At 38.7% G+C, this 21,092-nt stretch overlaps 1 protein-coding gene across 6 annotated transcripts in view; it reads right to left on the reverse strand.

Moving 5' to 3' along the window:
• Window positions 1-6,762: 6,762 nt before the first annotated feature.
• hoxc3a (homeobox C3a) overlaps window positions 6,763-21,092 on the reverse strand; it is a 62,819-nt gene continuing 48,489 nt past the window's right edge. For 5 of the 6 annotated variants that reach the window (XM_074644341.1, XM_074644340.1, XM_074644339.1 and 2 more), the window contains 3 exons: window positions 12,329-12,484; window positions 11,799-11,971; window positions 6,763-7,850 (listed from right to left, as the gene is read on the reverse strand). In XM_074644341.1, coding sequence (XP_074500442.1) covers window positions 7,318-7,850; window positions 11,799-11,971; window positions 12,329-12,447 — 825 coding nt within the window. In that variant the 5' untranslated portion in view covers window positions 12,448-12,484 and the 3' untranslated portion in view covers window positions 6,763-7,317. Of the gene's footprint in view, window positions 7,851-11,798; window positions 12,198-12,328; window positions 12,485-21,092 lie in introns of those variants that run through there. The other variant, XM_074644336.1, reaches the window with a different exon arrangement.

Here is a 21,092-nt window from a genome sequence, read left to right on the forward strand (position 1 = left end):
GGACCAAAGTATTACATGTGACAGTCACACGATGGGAATGTTTTACTTCTATTATCTTCATCATACAAATCATTCAATTATCAAACATAATGATTAAAAAAGAAAACTGAAAATTAGTCCCAAATTGGTCATAATCTTGAATATTGTGTTCATCCCAATCCTTTTTCTTAAGAGTAGATGTTGCAGTCTGGTCGATGAGGTTGTGTCAAAACTGGGAGCAAAAACAGCCGATAACAGAAATTCAAGAAGGATTTATTCAATTCACAACAGTTAGTCTGTCATGCAGCACATGTGCACAGCAGTCACAGGACCGCTGTGGAAATACGTTATGGCATGTATGTAATTGAAACAAATTCCTGAAGACCTCTATCCATTTTTCTCTCGTAGATGGTTAGATGGCCAAGCCGACTTGTTCTGTTTACGGTTCGCAACCTCTACTTCTTCTAGTCTGTTTACTTGCAGCTTGCAGCCATGCGTAGCCTATAGCGCCAACTTCTGACCAAACTACGCTGTAGCCGACAAGCCAAGTTTATTTGCTACAAAACCAGTGTATGGAAATGCACCTAATTTGCATTTCTTTTTTGCAACTTTTCAAAAGTTTGCTTAAAAGTCCCTTGACAATCGAGTGGAAACACAGCTAGTATGTCAAGTTTCAATTTCAATTTCTATCTCTCAGAACATAGTGAGGTGCGCTATGCTTTATTCACCAAACTTTTCTTCGTCAGGGTGGTGTCCGACAATGATGTTTTGTAAATGCTTTGCTTATACAGTCCAACAAACACATGGCTTTCATCCAGGAGACCACTGTTCGCGTCCCGTGCGCCATGTTATAATCTGCTGTTTGATCTTGTCCAGTGTTCACAACGTTCAGTGTCATTTTCACTGTACAAACGTAGTAGTTTTAATCCCAACCATGTAGTTCTTTCCTAAACCTAACTATATCAGTTTTGATGCCAAAAATAAAGTGACGGGGCGTGATGAGTTGGGATGAGAACGTGTTGGATGTTGGTGGTTTTTGGAGATTATTTCATTCATGAACATATCGGACAATAAAGCTTGCTGTGCGGTTACTTGTACGACAGGTATCCTGTTACCCAATGTGTGGGCGTTTGATGATGGGCTGCCACTGGATGACATCCGTCCCCACATCAGTTTCCAACGGGATATCAAGAACTGTATGTCCGTGTAATTTTAGTATTGTTTTTTTTTATATGTTAGCACCGGTACCAACTGACAACCGGGAGCTACCTTGCTAGCTTCGAGCTATAGGTGGGCGTGTTTAAGCAACCGGGCTTCATTCGGCCCGCCTCAGCTCCATCCACGCTCCAACTCTTTGCCCATTTTTGGATTAGCCGCAGTCGTCTCTTCGAAGATGGTGACGGCTGGAGCCGCCCACTTTGAGCTTCATTTTTGCTTTTCAGAAACCTATAGGTGACGTCACAGAGACTTTGTCCATATTTTACACAGTCTATGACCGTGCCCCACTGGCTAGCTAATGGCCACCGCTCAACCCACAGCGTTTTAACGGAAGCGTAGTGCCCGCCCTTTGCTTCCCGCTCAGGTAAACACTGTTAGCTCTGTCAGCACTGTTGCCATTGTTTGCACTGTTAGGGAACTCTGATTTAGCTCATCAAACAATCAGAGAATAAACAGGCAGAGCACACACTATTAAGAGCAGGGGCTGTCACATAGACATTTATTATTGTCATGCCTATTTTCCCCACTCCCAGTATGTAATTTACTTGAGTTAATGTTGGTCTGTATCCCGAGAGGAAGATGCACAATTATATGAGCTGTGACCTTGAGAGATGCTTGTTCACTTGTGTTTAGTCATAGGTGGGATCAATCTGCCCTCATTTGGAGCTTTGACAAACAAATTCAGGGCTTTCACTCCGGAGACCGGTGTTCGTGGGCGGAGAGAGATTTATCTCATATTTATTTATTATTAATTGATAGTGAAATGCACTTTGACAAAAGATATTAATCATATGTACCCTTTCAAGAGGCATAATTATAACACACATAATGCTAGTGAAGTTGAGAAGCAAGTAAACATTTCCCTCTTTGAACTGACATTACATATAACATTACAGCCGGAAAAATGACCCACAAAGATATTTTTAATGGGAAGTGTACTCCCTCTTAAAGGGTCAGGGAGGTCAGGGTAGTCCTGTGAGAAAACCTGTGCGCAGAAAGACTAAACACAAGTGAACAAGAATTTCTCAAACATAAGTTCACGACTCATATAAGTGTTGAACAGATGAGCGAGAGGAATGTGCACCTTCCTCTCAGCACACCAACATTAACTCAAGTAAATTACTTATTGGGCGAGGAGAAAATAGGCTCCATGACATTTCTCACCCCCTCTCCCAATAAGTAATTTACTTGAGTTAATGTTGGTATGAAAGTGCACATTCCTCTCGCTCATCTGTTCAACATTTTTATGAGCTGTGAACTTATGTTTGAGAAATGCTTGTTCACTTGTGCTTAGTCTTTCTGCTCACAGGTTTTCTGACTTTACTTCCATGACCTTCCTGACCAACATGATCTCATGGGAAGGCGTGTAAATAATACGCCGCTTTTAAGGACATTCCACGTGTCAAAATACGCATTTTAAGCTTTTCATGTGTCATTTAACGTCACTTTGCTAACATGAACCGGTCGCGGTTATGTTTAGGCAACAAAACTACTTAGTTAGGTTTAGGAAAAACATCATGGTTGGTCTTAAAATAAGTACGTAAACTTTGTAAAATTTGTACGAAACATAAGTACAGAAAACAAATCCCACATGTCCCTAACATCACTTCAAATTAAGTTAACAAGGCTTTTGGTTTCACACAGGACCCGGAGAGAGATTTGTCTGATATTTATTAATACTAGTAGGATTCAACTTGTGTTTTGTAAAATGACATTTGAATGAATGTGCAATGATTTGTACAAATGCATACAGACTTGCCCCTACTCTGCCTCTGATTGTCTATAGAGAGGTGAAGTCCCTCCCCTTCCGGTGGGTCCCATGAGGCCTTATTTCAGAAAAAATATGTATGGTAGTCAACGGAGAGAGACAAATATTTTTTTATCCCGTTTGAATTGCGCCGTGAATCACACATATGATGTTTGTCAATTTAAAAAGTATTTTTTCAAGTCAAGAAGTTTCAGTTTGTCGTAGTATCATTTAGTTTTGTGTGAAACCACTCAGTGAACTACATCTCTCATCTCGCACAATATACGTTATCTTACCTGATGTGTGTTATCCAGCGACTCCTGGTCTTTTTATTAGCCGGGAAGAGAAAGAACGAGCAAGACCCGTTGCTGGTGTAAGTACATCCCAGTACAAAACACACAGGGAACGTAGCTTCAGCAAGAGAGACGTCACTATGCAACTTTTGGGTGTGTAGTCTTTCTAATTACGTATTTTCACAGTCTTATACTTTAACAGTTTTACAAAAAACAGTGACTTTCTTTATTATCTTTTAAATTGACAAACATAATATGTGTGATTCATGGTGTGATTCAAATGGGATCAAAAAAGTATTTGTTTCTCGCTGTCCCATGCGGTGGTCCACCTGAAGGGGCGGGACTTGGCCTCTTTATGGCGTTCGAATGTTCGATTCATCATCAATTTTCGTAAAACTGCCAATATTCCAAATGTTCACGGTTGATTTATCGTCTCAAAAAATCTCAGAAGGGAATTTAATGATGAAATAGCTCACGGAAGTTGTAAAGAAAAAAAAAAACCCTTACCATTGTTGGGACCAGGTAGCTTACCTTCGGACTATGGGAACAAAAGCGTGCGCTGCCGTGGATGAGTCGCTCTCCTCCCGGGTCTGTCTAGTTGGTAGCGCTGGTTAGCATCAGAGCTGGTTAGCATTTAGCAGATGACTGGAACACCATAGCCAATCTGAGGCGGAGTAAGGGCTTGTCTTCCTGCAAGGCATACTAGAGACATGCGTCGATCGGTAGTTATGAGTATATGAATCTCACATCCCGTACACTGTGAAATTTGTCGCAAAATTCAAAAGAGAAAAAAAACTATGAAGAAAACTACGTTAATGAATGCATGCATGTCACTTGATCCACAAATGCAGATTCAACATTTCACAAACCAGTTTTTAGATTGGAGTCTTATTGCAACTATATGGATGTACAAACACACAAATGTGTATTTTTTTTGTGTGCAAAATGGAAAACTTGGATTCATAAATATGTATTAATTTGTACAAATCATTGCATATTCATTCAAATGTCACTTTCAAAAGACACAAGTTGAAGTATAGTATTAATAAATATGAGACAAATCTCTCGCCGTACACGAATACTGGTCTCCGGAGTGAAAGACAAATGAGGGCAGATTGATGCTACCTGGCTTGAATTGGCACTAATTCCAGATATCCTCCCTGGTTGGCCACAGACAGCAGGTGAGTATAAAAGGTCTTGGAAGACAACAAACTGGTTGGACTGTGCTTTTCACTATACAGGGAAATGGAGGAAGGCCAGTGTTTTGTGTACCTGAAGGTTTTTTTCTCATTAGTTGTCTGCAGAGGGCCCTAAGTGATAAACCGGATGAAATGGTTTATGTTTCTCTTTTATTGGCCGGTCGGAATAAATGTATTTTTTTTCTGGAGAATCAATGCTTGTATGCGTGGTCCATTCTCCCAACTCACACTACCAACCATCCTTTACTACAACAATTACTATCATTCATTTCCTTTGTAGTGATCCCCATGAAATGAATAGAATTACCGCATCATATCATAAGACTCCAGCTTACTGTGATGGTATTATAAGATGAGCTTCGGGCTTTACGTTTGTTGAATATGGGGCCAAATGCTTATGAAAGATCTTTAAAGCAGCATGTCTTTGTTAAGGACACAGCAGTTCTGTTTTCATGGCAGCTTAAGAAAAGTCTTGATGCATAGAGCATTTTTTCAAGTCTAACCCTAAAATCAGTTTCACAACAGCTGCAAATGGGACAGTTGAACATCAGTCACTGTAAAGGACATAACGCAAAAATTTCTGAATTAATGATGGACCGTAACCAAAGCTGGTTTCATGGCACCACGGCTGGAATCATTTATCACTTCAAAGATCCACTTAATGCATCGTTCCAGTCTGATCAAAGCCCAGAATTGAAAATAAAACATTTTGGCTTTGCAGATCTTCCCCCCTCTGAAAGCAGATGTCATCAAACTGGGGTCAAGAGAGTAAAAGGGAAATAATGACTTTAGTTGCTAACTAGGAGCAATGTGAGAACAACCAGCTTAACCTAATGTTGAAATGGACTGTTCCCCCTTGCAGTGGGGCCCTTAAGGGGGGCTTTCCTTGACCCTTGGGGATCCCCCTTGACCCCAGCCACAGAATTACTGCACTCCAGTGTGTGGATCCTCCTGGCTTTTAACGTCTGGAAGGAGAATGTGGTGAGGAACCAGAGGTAAAGTTCCTATTGAGCCTCGGCACCATTAACACCATAAATCACCCGGCATACGCAAGAATCTCAGGAATTCAACACTGTCTGCTTCTTCTTCTTCACAATCCCCCCTCTTTCTCTCTTGTAGGCGAACATATCTGAAGGGGAGAACTTTTTCTTGCTTCCTCTCTCACTTGCCTTTATTACTTTTCTCTTAAATTACCCAGCTGTCACCACGTCTTTGATACAGATGTGGTGTAGACCTCATTTTAGTTTTATTCCAAATATCCGCAGAGTTATAGCTGTTATATCGCTCCCCTGACAACTACTCAGACCTGCTGAAAATGGTGTCAAATATTTACCAAATGACAGCTGATCCGCTGACTGATTAGCTAATGAATCAGGAGCAGGAAGTCATTCTATCCGGGACCACCAGGGGATCAGCTTCCTCGTTTCTTAGCTGTCAGTAGTCCTCTGTGACAGCTCATTTACAGTACGGCCACTGATATAAAACTGTCAGCATGTCCTAAAAATATGGGAAGTTTTGTTAAGAATATTGATACTCCGGCTCACATTATCAAGAGTAAGAGGAGGTTCACTCCATCGTTAAAGTTGCTGTCTGTGTTTGACGTGTAAAACTGTCGAGACCCAAGAGGAGCCGTGACCCACTTCTGTCAAATAAAAGCATAATTCCCAGAGTGCGTAATTTAGCTCAGAGAAATAATGAAATCAAAAATAGCAAGAGGAAAAGCATGACATTGTTTACATTTGAGAATCTCACAATGGCACAGCGGATGCTGTTAAAAACAAAGTCTCCTCTTTGTTCTTTAAGATAATGTAGTGGTGTGGTGTGTTGTGGCCTATGGGCTGCTGGAAGGGCTCCCTAAGCTACACAACTAACATGCCCCCTGAGAGGGAGGCCAGCCCCAACTTGCAGCACTACAGTTTGGCTATTGAAAAGGCGAGGCTTGGGAAGGAGGAGGCAGGAGATCTTGTCATGGTGCCCAGTGGGTTCAGAGCTTGTGGTTGGAGTGCTGGAAGGACTGCCTTGTCTCGGTGATTAATGGTGGGGAAGGAGGAGGCAGGAGCGAGGGAGAGGCTTATGTGGCAAGATTGTGCAACATGAATGCACAACACTGTGGAGTTTTCAATGAATCTAAAGCATGCCTTAATTTGATTGCTTTCCGATTTGGGATCTGAATCCTTAATCATGAAATACCGCTTGAAAAAAATGGATCTCTAATCAGCGATGAATACGGTAAACATTGCACAGTTACAGTTCTCACAGTTACAGTTCCCCCAGACGCATTTATTAAGCATGTACAGTATGTGACATCTCAATTAATCAAGAACCGTATCAAAGACTTTCCTTTAATGGCTTTAACAAAAATATAACATCATTGGAACATTATTCTGCCAATTTCACAGTTAAAACATTTTACACAAATGACCTGTTATTTACAGTAGATAATGAAAAAAGAGCCCACTTAGAAAATATGACAACCACTTAGCTATTATCTGTCAACAGAGGGAAATAGAAAAGAATCACTCGTAATGTGATTCCCACATGCATTAAACATGCAATATAAATGTAACAGCCACAAAATTACATCAAAAACATGTACTTCTTAATGTGTGTTGTGCATGCCGTGTATACGAGCAGCAAGTTTGACCTGCAGTCTTCAGTCACCGCGCCTGAGAAACACAAATGATATCGCTGTAGCTCTCCTTTAATTAAGATATGTTCACATAGTTTAATTAAAATGTTTCATGAATGGTGAACGGAGGGTGTTAAGGGGATTTCAACCCAGGGATGCTAATAAGACATGCTCCACTCTTTCATAAGTAAGTGAAAGTGGATGTATCATTGAGATTTTGATGAGCACAGGAGGGATGGCCATTATGGGGCCCTAGGGCCAGTTTGAAATGCCAGCATGGTGATGACTATCTGTGCCTGTACAGGAGGGCGGAGGACCATTTGCAACAGATGGAAGTATGCAGCTCAGATGGGGCAGGTCTGCTGGGTGAAAACACTGACCACTGTCACTGTGAGAGTCAAAGACACAGGAGGACATAGGGGCGTAATCCATGAAGTGCAGATCTGAGGAGGAAGTTCTGACAACACCTTGAAACCTCAGGTGGTCACCACATGACCTTGAGCGAAGGGGAGGGTTAGACCACTGGGAAGATGCTACCTCCCCATGCTTGTGCTCTTTCTTGTACCTCATCCTGCGGTTCTGAAACCAGATCTTGATCTGGCGATCGGTGAGGTGCAGTCCGGCGGCCATCTCCAGCCGCCGAGGGCGACACAGGTACGGGCTGAAGTGGAACTCCTTCTCGAGCTCCAGCAGCTGGCTGTTGGTGAAGGCCGTCCTCTCCCTCCTGACGCAGAGCCTTCCTCTATCTGACAGACCCGCCGTCGCCACCATCCCACCGCCGCTGACTGATGCAGGAGGAAGCACATAAAGAAGAGAGGGCGTTAAAAGCCACATCTCTAACAAGTCTATCCTGAAATGTATACCACTCCATTGGCTTCAAGTAGTAATCCTGAGCCAATCAACCTGGGACAAAGTAGAGCCCTCAGCTCTTCCTGTGTATTCAGTCATGCTTGAGACACTATACAAGACTGGCTGTCTACTGTGTGTCATGTGTTCAGGGAAAGTTACCTCCCGAAGAAACAGTCTGGGGGAAACATCTGACGCCACTACGGCTGCCTGACAGGCCACATTAATCACAGCTCCACACGGAAGCAGACCTGTCAAATCCCCATCTCAGTCACTTAAAAGGTACCTTGGGACCACCACTGAAAATAACCACCATTAGAGATTCCATTTGACATGTATATGAGCGATACCACGGCCCTGTTGATAACAACATAACACACAGGGGTTAATGGATAAATAATAAAGCCTCTATTGACCTCAGAGAGAGAAAAGTGCTCTCCTTAACGCCAGACTGGGAGACTGCAGCTTCCCTGTTGTATTCCAGCTTGTTTGTATCGAGATTGTGGTGTTTATCTATTTTCTGTGGAAAATAATACGCATATTGGCAAATCATATTAGCAACAACAAGATTTATTTGTTGTTTGAATGTGTGCTTTTGTTATTTTCCATTTCTGCAGTTTTCTTTTTTTGTAGAATGTACTGAGACATGAATGTGATTATACACAAAAAATAAACTTATTTAATGATTAGAGCTGCAATGACTAGTCGACTAATCTATTAATTGATCAACAGAAAAATAATCGCCAAATATTTTGATAATCGATTTATCAAAGTAAGGCAAAAATGTCAGAAAATTCTGTTTTCAGCCTCTCAAATATGGAGATTACCTGCTTTTCTCTGTTTTATATCATATTAAATTGAATATTTGGGGGTTTTGGACAAAACAAGACATTTAAACACATCACATCGGGCTTTGAGGAACTGGGATGGACACTTTTCACCATTTTCTGGCGATTAATCAAGAAAATAATCGGCAGATGAATCAATAATGAAAATAATCATTAGTTGCAGCCCTATAAATGATTTTTTTAGGAAACAAAGATCATAAAGTGATGATGTTTGCTGATTAAGATGCATCCATTGAGAAAAGGAGATTATCAGTTGTAAATGTGCAGCCTGCAGCTTTTTTAACCTTTCTTTGCCTGCAGGACCCGGAAGAACAAACAACTATGAGCAAGACAAGGACATTTTGCATGATAAATGATGCATTATACTATTGACTGGTGAGACTCGTGCTTGCTCTGTTTAAAATGTTGTCATCAAGTATGACAGATTAGGGGGCTGACTATATCTTTTAGTTGCAACATGTGTTTTCATGCAAAAAAAAGAGTCTATACCATCTAGATATCAGTTAAAAATTCAATGCACAAATGAGGGAAATGCTCATTAAATTTGGATTCATGGATTCACCCCATCAGAGCACTTAACTGAGAATTGTGTCTCACTTTAAGCTTTAAAAAGTAAACGATAAAACACAAAAACAGAGTTACCAGATTGTTGAGAGTCAGCTGTCTGTGGACATTTGCATGATAAATGACACAGTAGGCAGTAGGCAGTATATTTTTGGCATCATTAAAGCATCTTTGAGTCTTTGAAAAGCGCTATATATGTGGAATTTATTATTATTATTATTATCATTGGGCAAAAAATCCATAATAACCTTTTAGCATATTGTAATTCAAGTGTTCTGAGAGATAACTAGACTTCTGCACCTCCTCATTGCTCTTTTTCTTTTTTTCAGGCTTTAGAAAATCTACCCCGTGACGGGAGTCTTTGACCAATCACAGGTCAGTTCATTAAGTGAGCGTTCCTATTGGCTGCGCTCTGGTCATGTGACCGGAACTTGGCGTTCCTTCTGCAGATCATTCACAATGGCGGCTGCGTCACAAACTTTCTCATTTTACAGCTCAACACTACACTACAAGATGCTTTTGAAAACATTTAAGGTAAGAAATAGGCATTAATGTAACTTAATATTGATTCATATTTGATCAGCGCTGCCTAGTTTGAGTGTTTAGTCGGAGTTCAGAGTGATTGACAGCTGCTCAGAGACGGTTGCTAGGCAGCAGACCTCAGATCAGCTCCTACTGGATGTTTTCTTCAGGTAAATGAAATCTTATAGATGCTGTTAGGAGGACCAGAGGACACAGAGGCACATGATTTTTTTTCAGGTTACCTGTTTCATGTACTACTGTCACGATATAACGACTGTTTTATAAACATAACTTTTTTTAAATCATATTTGCTCCAATCTCTTCTACTTCACCATTAAAGGTCCCATATCGTGCTCATTTTCAGGTTCATACTTGTATTTTGTGTTTCTATTAGAACATGTTGACATGCTATAATGTTCAAATAACACATTATTTTCCTCATTCTGTCTGTCTGAATATACCTGTATTCACCCTCTGTCTGAAACGCTCCGTTTTAGTGCATTGCAACGGAATTGCGTTGCTTGGCAACAGTTTGGGTCCATGTTTACTTCCTGTCAACTGATGTTATTTACATACACTGCAACAGGAATTAAACTGGGACACATTTAGAATGTTTAAAACCGTGTAATGGTGTAAATATTGTATATTTTTGACATCACAAATGGACAGAAATCCTAATGGCTTGTTTCAAATGCACAATTTCTGAAAATGGGCTGTGTGTATTTCTCCATATATTGAGCGCTTCGATACTTTCACAGTATTTATATAGCTCTTAAAACCTGCTTTATAATATAAAAGACAGGAAAATCTCCCTTTTTACAATATGGGACCTTTAAACTATTGACTGGTGAGACTTGTGCTTGTTCTGTTTGTGAAATTTGTTATCAAGTAAGATTAGGGGGCTGACTGTATCTTTAGTTGCAGCATGTGTTTTCATGCAACGAAGAGTCTACCATCTATAAGGTCAGATATCAGTTAAACATTCAATGCACAAATGAGAGGAATCCTCATTAAATTTGGATCCATGGACCACATCAGAGCACCTGAAGATTGTGCACATTTTATTTTACATTTTTGCAATTCTCTTCTTTGTTCTTTGTAAAACATACTGAGACGCTATGGGATTATACACTCAAATTAAACTTATTTAATGATTAGAGCTGCAACAATTAGTCGAGTAATCGATTAGTCAATCGACAGAAAAATAATCGCATACTATTTTGATAATCGTTTAAGTCATTTTTTAGACAAAAATGTCAGAAAATTCCATTTTCAGCCTCTCAAATATGGAGATTACCCGCTTTTCTCTGCTTTCTATCATATTATAGTGAATATTTTGGTGTTTTTCCGACAAAACAAGACATTTAAAGACGTCACCTTGGACTTTGAGAAACTGGGATGGACATTTTCCATTATTTTCTGATATTTCATAGACAAAACGATTCATCGATTAATCAAGAAAACAATCGTCAGATGAATCGATAATGAAAATAATGGTTCGTTGCAGCCCTATTAATGATTGTTATAAGAAACAACAGTTCATAAAGTGATGTTTGCTGATTAAGATGCATACATTGCATTAGTTACAGATCTGTGCAGCCTCACTGCAGCTTTTGAACCTTACTTTGCCTATACAGGACCCGGAAGAACAAACAACTATGAGCAAGACGAGGACATTTGCATGATAAATGATGCATTATACTATTGACTGGTGAGACTTGTGCTTGCTCTGTTTTAAAATGTTGTCATCAAGTATGAAAGATTACTGATACTGACTGTATCTTTAGATGCAGCATGTGTTTTACCATCTAGATATCAGTTAAACATTCAATGCACAAATGAGGGAAATTCTCATTAAATTTGGATTCATGGACTCACCCCATCAGAGCACTTACTGAAGATTCACTTAAAGCTTTAAAAAGTAAACGATAAAACACAAAAAGCAGGAGTTACCAGATTGTTGAGAGTCAGCTGTCCGTGGATTCATCCAGGGAAAAATGACTCCTGAGCGGCAGATGGTGAGTAGAGGACTGCAGCTCCTGCTCCTGGTGTCCAGCTCGCCCTTGGCACGGCAGTGAACCACCAGAGGCTCCAGTGGACTCTGAAACTGTTCACCTGGGTTCAACCTGCAATTGACACGAGCAGAGGAGGTCATGTTTTGCTGATGAAGTTCATCTTCTTGGCCTCCTCCTCCTCCTCCTCCTCCTCCTGCATTGTATCCCGCGCTTAGTGTTGGCACATATCCAGAGCTCATAGCAAAACTGTTGCCATGCAGCTGCAGTGGGAGGGCAGACTGTTGGGGGTCCATGATCATGGACCCAGCTCATCAAATAAAACCAGCAAATCCCCTCAACAGTAGTAAACACCATGCAGGACTTCTGTCTGTCTGTCTTAATATCCGATCACAATTAACCCTGAATGTATACAGCCATGCAGGGAAGAGCACTTGGAGCAACCATGTGGAACATTTGAATAATATTTACCAGAAGGGTGCCTTATAGTCACGTGTGTGCGTCCTCCAATCGCAGAGCTCTGGAGTTGCAAAGTAATCCGCTGGCAACTTGGAGCGACCGAGGAAGCTTCTGCGATATTTCTTCTTCATACAACATTTCTATGATGCAGCCTGCGTTTCTTTTAACCTATAGGGATAAAAAAAACAACATATATAATGGGATGAGAATAGATGGCAACAACTGTGTGATCAGTGAGAGAGAGATGGAGGGTGTTTATACGCAGAGAGAAAATGGCAGAGAGGAGATTACAATGTGTGGTGGTGAGGAGCGTCTCATTACAAAATGATTTCTTGTAAATGTTTTTTGTAAATGTTTTGGTTTGGTTTGTTAGAAGGAGCCTCCGATTGCAGCTGCACATCCTGAACTTTTTTTGTGGTAGGTTTGATCACAAACAACGCGAGGACTTCCTGTAACAGGAGCTGGAATAAGATACTGGATAATTACGCATTATCATCCACAACTCATTATTTCGCTTATTTTTTTGTAGATGTAAAATGTTTGTTTTTTTAAAAACAAATTGTGTTCTGAGTGTATTTTTTTCCAATTAAACATAATGATAAATAATATTTATTCCCATGGTTATTAGCTGCTCTATTTACGCACACTCTGCTTGTTTTAGCCTATAAAAGAAATACATCAGATTATTTTTGGATAATTTAATTTGCAACTGTTTTTACCAGTAAAAAAAAATCGGCGGGCTTTTCCTTTTCTTTTTTTTTAAAATAACAACATATGCTTCTAACTGTCTGAGTGGAAGTGTAGCTTTTGGCTCTTTAATAGGATTCACGGGGAGTGGTCAAACAAAGGCTTGACAGTCATTGCCGCGCAAAGACAAAGGAGGCAATCATTAGAGATTTTTTTTTCAGCGCATTTGCATTAATCAGGCATCACTGTACAGTATCAAGTGTCTCCCTGTCTGTGGTAGGCAACAGTCAAACACTGTGGACGCTGTGGATGTAAACATCGCGCTTGCTGCACGGCTGCATGGACAAAAGAGTGGAGAGTGGAGATGTGCAGCAGCTCTCATTAGCGCCTGTTTGCAGTTACAACACACAAGGAAAGTTGGGAAAATACAGTTATGAAGGTGCAATGCACTTAAACAAAATGTGAATTTTCATTGAAACTTCATTTAAAAACCCACATAATAAATATTTTTGGAGAAATTATCAAGGCAACATCAAGTGTGGCCTAACTGAGTTACATTTTTGGAGGAAAAAAAAATCTCATAAAACATGATTGCTTAATTTCAACACAGTATATATGCAAAGTGGATAAATACTAGAATAATGAAGCCATCACAATTATTAAATAAAAAGAGTGAGTGCACCCCAAAAGCAGAGTTTTTTTCTGCATATTCTGTGTATCAATCTTATAGTTGAGGCATGCAGGCTTTAGATATAAGTTCCTTCTGGTGTTTCACTACAACAAAGCTGTCGAGAAAACCCTCTTTAGATGTCTCTCAGCAGTGATGGATTATGCACTCAGGGTTGCATAGCTTGGAAGAAGAGGAGCCGTCCCCCTTTTTCCAGTTTCACCCCTGCTGCCACCATCACTGAGCTTTTACCTGAACCTCCACGCTGGAGGCACGTCCTTGGATTTTTTATTTTTTTTTCTCTAGTAAATGAAATATTTGAGTTTTAAATTTCCAAGGACACAATACTATCTTCCCATACACTACGTCTTATTATTATTATTATTATTATTGGTAACCAAGATCAACAATAAAAAGGACTGTTATCATAATTCAATTTGAACTCAAAATTGCGTAAACGTTTAGTTTGGAGACTTGAACTGTAATTTGGAAACTGAAAAAACAGCTTTAATCTTGTCAGCCTGTCCATTAAAATGACAGTTAAGAGCTAAATGTCTCCCCAGTTAATCTCATTATATTGGCTGAATGTAGGCCATCAGAGCAAAATAAATAGAAAATTAAATATAATGACAGCTGCTTTCTCGTTTAATAAAAAAAAAAATGCACCAATAAAAACAACAATAATAATAGTAATTATTATTATTTTTATTACTATTATTATTATTATTATCATTATTATTATTATTATTATTATTATTATTATTATTAACAGGCGAATTAGGCAGCATACATCAGCGCCTGACTGAAATGGAGGAAAGTAATTAAATTCGTTTTGTTTTCCTTACCTTACACCCTTGAACACACTCTCTGAATAGGAGATAGGATCTATGATATACTAGCTCAGCAAGACCATAATTTAGCTCCTCTGCGCCTCCACCACAATTCTCTGTGAACTCTGTTTGAACCGCCTCACTGGCAATAAATCATTTTTCTCTCTCACACACAAAAGCGCGCCGGTCGCTCTGGGTGTCAAGCCTTTTTACAATTCCTCCTTATACCTTCTGCGCTCTCTCGCCATGCTGACACAAACAACCGAGGAAATAAACGTCGATAAACTTTTATTTTTCATACCAATAACTTACAGAGGGAGACTGGAGAGAACATCTGCTAGCGCGCGCACACATCTGCAGAATGCCATTCTTTTATTTTTATTTTCTTATTTTCCCACCTTAAATTATATATTCCTTAAGAAAACATAATTGTTTTTTCAGAGCTCAACGAATAAGGATCAGTTTAATGTATTTGCAAGAGGACAGAGCCGAGCAGATAAGAGGAGAGACTGAGAGAGAGAGCTGGGAGAAGACGTTAATGGGCAGAGGATGCTGTCGGTTAAAACGGTGCATACAAATGGCGCTGTCTTTGGCAGAAGCCAGGAGGAAGATTTATGGGCCCGGTGCCCTATATTGCTGTAAACAATGCAGAGTGAAATGAAAGGACTAGAGTTTGCAGACTGCACTTCATAAGTGAGGAAAAGACGCACGCTGTCAATTTCCCCAAACAAGTCCTGACTTTTACATGCAGCACGTGCATTATTAACACGGAGTATTAATTTGGGGGCCTGTTTAATGCACAGCTCGATGTGAATCACACAAATATAAATGCATATCTGAGAGTGTCACATTTGGAATTATTTTTTTTTTACTCAGGGGGAAATATATAATTTCAGAATATCTATAGTTTTAAAATATAATAGTGCAGCAGCATAAAAAAACAAATGTTTTTATATATTTTTTCCTGTGAAATTTGATGTACAGGGTGTACATACAGTGTACTTTAGACTAAGCTACTGGAGTTACCCTGCACTATACTCATTTTAAACAGTCTCTTCTGCACTATATTCACTTTTTTAATAGTCGTGTATCACAGCTGTCACCCTGCAGTATATTCACTTTTAACAGTTTTCTTCATCTCCTTTTATTTTTATATCTGATATATTTTTTTGTACTTTGCACTACTAACTTTTTTACTAACATGTTTTGCACTATGGAACTGTGATGCTGGAAACTTGAATTTCTCTCGGGATCAATAAAGTTACTATCTATCTATCTATCTATCTATCTATCTATCTATCTATCTATCTATCTATCTATCTATCTATCTATCTACAATAAATGTTGACAGACATGTGCGTATATAAAAGTCACCATTGTGTTTGTTTCTCAACCGATGACACTTGAAAATAGGCAGTGATGTAATATAAACTATAAGTACATTTACTCAAGTACTGTACTTTAGTACAATTTTGAAGTACTTGTACTGTACTTGAGTATATCCATTTTCTGCTACTTCATATTTCTACTCAAACTACAACACAGAGGGAAATATTGTACTTTTTTACTACATGTATCTGACAGCTTTAGTTACTTTACAGATTTATATTTTGTATTAATAATCTGAATCAACTAATAAATTATGGTATATAATTGTAGATTAAGCTGCCCAGCATTTAAATATTTAAAATGTGCCACACCATAACCAGCTGCAATATTAATGTGATGTATACAGTATTACAGCAATAAATATAATCCTATAATAAATATTATTCTGACATGGGCTATTCTGCATAATAAGTAATTTACTTTTGATAAATCTATTTAGATTCTAATACTTATGCACTTTTACTCAAGTAAGATTTTGAATGCATGAACAGAGTATTTTTACACTGTGGTATTACTACTTTTACTGAAGTAAAAGTTCTGAGTACTTCATCCACAACTGTCTGTTTTAATCAAACATCATCAGAAAATATTAATATCTTCATTTTTATCAAATCAACCAATCTGGTGGTGATGGCAGGTTTTAATCCTGTGTTTTAAATGTTTGGAAGTGAGGTGACCTTTTTGTTTCTATACATTCAGATGATGTACTTTAACATCCAATGATCTGTTGCATCTTATAGGCAACGATATGTAAAAACTCCAAACGCTGCAGCAGCTGTCCTCAAGAGTGTTAAAAGTACGACACGACTGCAGTAGAAATGCAACTAGTGGCCACGCAAAATACACCAGAGAATCATTTTCAGAGAGCAAAATCAAATAAAAAAGCGCATTTGCACTTAACCTATACATAATTGCGGATCTATAGTCTCAGGATCCCAAAATTCAGATCACTTGTGCTAATGAAAAAGTGAATAACATAATCATAAGTCAATCTAGTGCCCGTCTGGGCCCCCTAGTGACACCTTGAACTGAGGGGGAAATGACTGTCATTTCTAAGGTCCTCAACGATGCAGCAAATAGGCTAATGAAAAATTTCTCAGCGAGGCGTTATGATGACATAAAGTATCACTGGCAAAGTTTACCCAGGCCATCATTTGCTGTGTGATGTGATGCTGGAGTCTACAGTGGGGGTATCAGTGTGTTGATCCAAGCTGCTTTGTCGTTCCCAATGCTTGAAATGTTTGCCAGCACACTGACAGTAAATCATTTTAACATGTCTGATGGAGGTTTAAAATCTAGTTTTATGCAAATGCATTGAGCTGGCACACACATACACACACACAAGGGAACAAAAAAAAAGAAAAAAAGAGAAAAGACATGGTGCATCTGCTCCCAAGAGTGAACGGATGGGGGAGAGAGATTTACGGATTTATGACACACCCACTGCTGGTCAATGCTGGAGAGCCTCTGTGTCCCTGGAAAATAGCAGCATGACCCTTGTTTCAACTCTCAGCCTTTTATGCAACTGCCATGGCTGCCGTTTAAACACACTACAGCATCACAATACACCTCTCATCACAAACCAGAGTGGTTATAGGAGAGAAGAAGACACACCTGAGACGATTTGTAGACAATAAAAGCAGGTAATAAACCACAGCAACAGCTGATCATTTTGGTTTTCTCTCTTGTTCAAACACTTCTTTGAGCTGTTTGTGTATAAAGTTTTTATATATTCTAGGAGAGGGAGTCCTCGCCTGAGGTGCTCATAAATCACAGGCAGTCCTGCAGCGGTGCAATGTGAGCTCAACATCATGTGTGATTCAACAGAGTCAGAAAAAGAAACCAGTTAGGGCTGAGTAAGTGTGGAGGAATTCAAAACACTTCCACTTCAAACACATGAAATACACGATATTCCTGCAAAGAGGTGGTGAGGTTAACAATAACTACACAGCCTCTCAGTTATTCTGCAGATTCACCTGAGAGCAGCTGCTTCAAACCAAACAGCTGGAGGACAATTACAACCAAAAAACTGTTTATTTTCAACTTTAAGAATCTCATTCATTATAAAAAAAAAAAGATAATATGAAGATATATAAGTCAAGGATATTATGTTTTATTTGTGTTGATCTTCTGACAGGTAAGACTAACTTTGGAGTTAATAGATTGATTTGCTTGCTTAGATCATGCGTAAAGTAAATATTATGATGACAAATAATCTGTGTAAATATGAAGAAAAAGTAATGTTGCCCATTAGCCCCAAAGTTTAATAAAAAAACGCGAGGCCAGGCTGATTTATATCTGACAAACGACACGAGCTTTTGTTTAAAGAATAATTCTAAATCACACATTATGTTTATTCTCATAATAAACCATAGGCCTTAAATGGATGAGTGTTAATTAAATCATTGGCTCAGCAAAAGTCAAAGAAAAGTCAAGAAAGAAAAACTCAAGTTATTCACTTTACACAAATCTTCAATTACAAAGAGCTCAAACAAAAAGCGACAAAACTGTTATTGTTCAGAGTGAAATCTGAGCTCCACCTGTATAGGCTCGGACACACGAGGAAGAGGAGGCTGAATTATCAGACACTCAGATGGGTTGTTTGGGTTTAAGTGTCAGCTGTTTATCTTAGAAGGCATGCTGTCGAATATTTTTCCCTCAGCGCTGAATATTTGGTCCTGACCACACAAGAGAGACCAGACGCGTGTATAGCTCAGTGCATCCAAATAAGAATATTATAAGAAATTCAAGGCTGCTTTGCAACAAGCAGTAAGATTTTCAAAATAAAGCTAACAGAAAACAGTTAAAAATATCTTGTGGTAATACCTCACATTTATTATTTTTGTTACAATAATAATAATAATATTTGTTGAGCATCTTAGAGCAAAATTGCAGAAATAAGCTTTATAAGTTAAATTCTGTCTCATCTGCAGAAAAAACAAACTGCATTTGGACTACAACTAAAAGTTTTAGGGAAGCATCATTGGAAAGTTTGCAAGGTTTTTTTTTACTTGAAGGTCCCTGTCCATAAACTAATCACAATGACCAACTGTCCCAGTACTGTCAGACACACACCCAGCTATAATTGGCAGCTTGCTTTTGAGTGGAAGTACTGACCTGAGGCCAGTTATTCTCTTAAGTCACACAGGAGTCATGTGACTGCCCAGGCTATTTTTACTGCCTCCTGTTTTTTGGGGACTTTAGGGAAAGTTAATGAATCCCTGGAAAATATGTCATTTTTAAAGCCTTAATGAAATTGTCATTTTTATCAGTTTAATAAGAGTGTATATACACTGTTAAGAATTTCCCAGTAAAGAACTGGCAGCAGGGTTGCCTTTATGTTACTGTAAAATTAACATTATTATACTGTCGCTGAAATTTACAGCTTTGTACTGTTAATGAAAAATACTTTTTTTTATTTTTATTAATTTCCCAGTATTTTACAGTTAATTTATTGTTTAAAGATATAATATATAGCTGTTTTTCACCTTTCTTTTACATTATCTTACTGATTTGTTTTAATGCACTATTTAGGTTGTATTTTTTCCATACATTTTAATAAACATAATTTTTTTGCCAATATGAATAGACTTAGCAGGTTACATACATAGGAATAGTCACACTAAATACAATTAAAAGCACTTGTTAGGAAAAAGGCTATAATAGACTTGTTGACACTTTTCCCAAAAATGTCTGTCTATAGCTGGCTACAAGCACAGAATGCAAACCAGAACAACATGTGAGGTAAGAACAGAGCTAATTAACTGATTTTACAATCATGTACAATGTACAAGCCTCACATGTGCAGATCAGGTCCTATGAGCGTAATTTAACAGGTTTTCTTTTGTATTAACAGTAAAGCAATTTTTCAGCAATAACAGGTTAATACTGTTGAAATCCTGCTGTAAATTAACAGCATTTTTTTACAGTGCAGAATCAGATTCATAATATTTCAGAATATTGTGCACTTCTGTTATCTTCTGTTGCGTTAACTCGGGTATAAAGTCGCCACAAATTGTTTTCCAGCTTCGAAGTTTTAGAAGTCCTGCAGATCTTTCTGGATGCAGAGACTTGTCTGATAGTTCAACACTGTCCTGGGTCACTCTGGTTCTCAAAAGGAGCACACATTCAGTGATGGGAGAGGTCGGCCATCCAGACTGGAATGAGCCTAATGGGACAGAAAATGTGTCCTCGAGGTGAACTCAGGCCTTCTCCCACTTCAGCCCCCCAAAAACTTCAATAAAGTACCTTTTCAGCCTCGCGACATGGAGGCGACAGGGCCTAGAAAGGGACTGGAGGGATGCTGCGACTGTGGCGAGCACATTAATTTCTCTAATCTGTCCAGCAACATAAAGGGCTCCTGGATTCATTTCTCAGCGCCCGTCTCAACACCATTCTAGTGCCTCTCTCCAAAAGCCACGTCCAAAAAAAAAAAAAAAAAAGCAGATGTTACCCTGCTATACGGTCCAGTTAAAGTGCTTTTTATTTCAAAACTCTCACGTTTTTTGGAATAATGGTAAAGGATACTGGCGTGGTACATAATATTTGGTTGGATCAAAACATGGCTTGTTTGTCAGAGAGCTGTTTTTTTTCTACAACATAACACAAAGCTGTGTAGTGAAAGATTGATGATGGAGAATACCTCTTCCCTTTGTGCTCCTTTGCCCCCCACTACGCCAGGCATTTTATAGGACCCTATTCATGTCACAATTCAATAATCTATCAAATTCTTGCGCGTCTTTGGGTGTTTAAGTCAACTGAAATCCTTCTGCACAGATCTGCTCTCCCAACAAAAACAAAAAAAAATACAAAAAATGAATGCATCTTTGTGAGAAAAACAGTTGCAGTTTGAGTTATTTTATCAAATTGTTATTGTGCAATATTAATGTGATGTATACAGTATTACAGCAATAAATATAATCCTATAATATATATATATATATATTATTCTGACATGGACCATTCTGCATAATAAGTAATTTACTTTTGATACTTTAAGTCTATTTAGATTCTAATACTTATCTACTTTTACTCAAGTAAGATTTTGAATGCAGGACTTTTGAACAGAGTATTTTTCACACTGTGGTATTACTACTTTTACTTAAGTAAAAGTTCTGACTACTTCATCCACAACTGAATTATATGTCTGTTTTACTCATCAAACATCATCAGAAAATATCAATATGCGTCCAGCAGATTCTAC

The sequence above is a fragment of the Sebastes fasciatus genome, chromosome 8 (assembly GCF_043250625.1).
Source record: "Sebastes fasciatus isolate fSebFas1 chromosome 8, fSebFas1.pri, whole genome shotgun sequence".
Classification (NCBI taxonomy): domain Eukaryota; kingdom Metazoa; phylum Chordata; class Actinopteri; order Perciformes; family Sebastidae; genus Sebastes; species Sebastes fasciatus.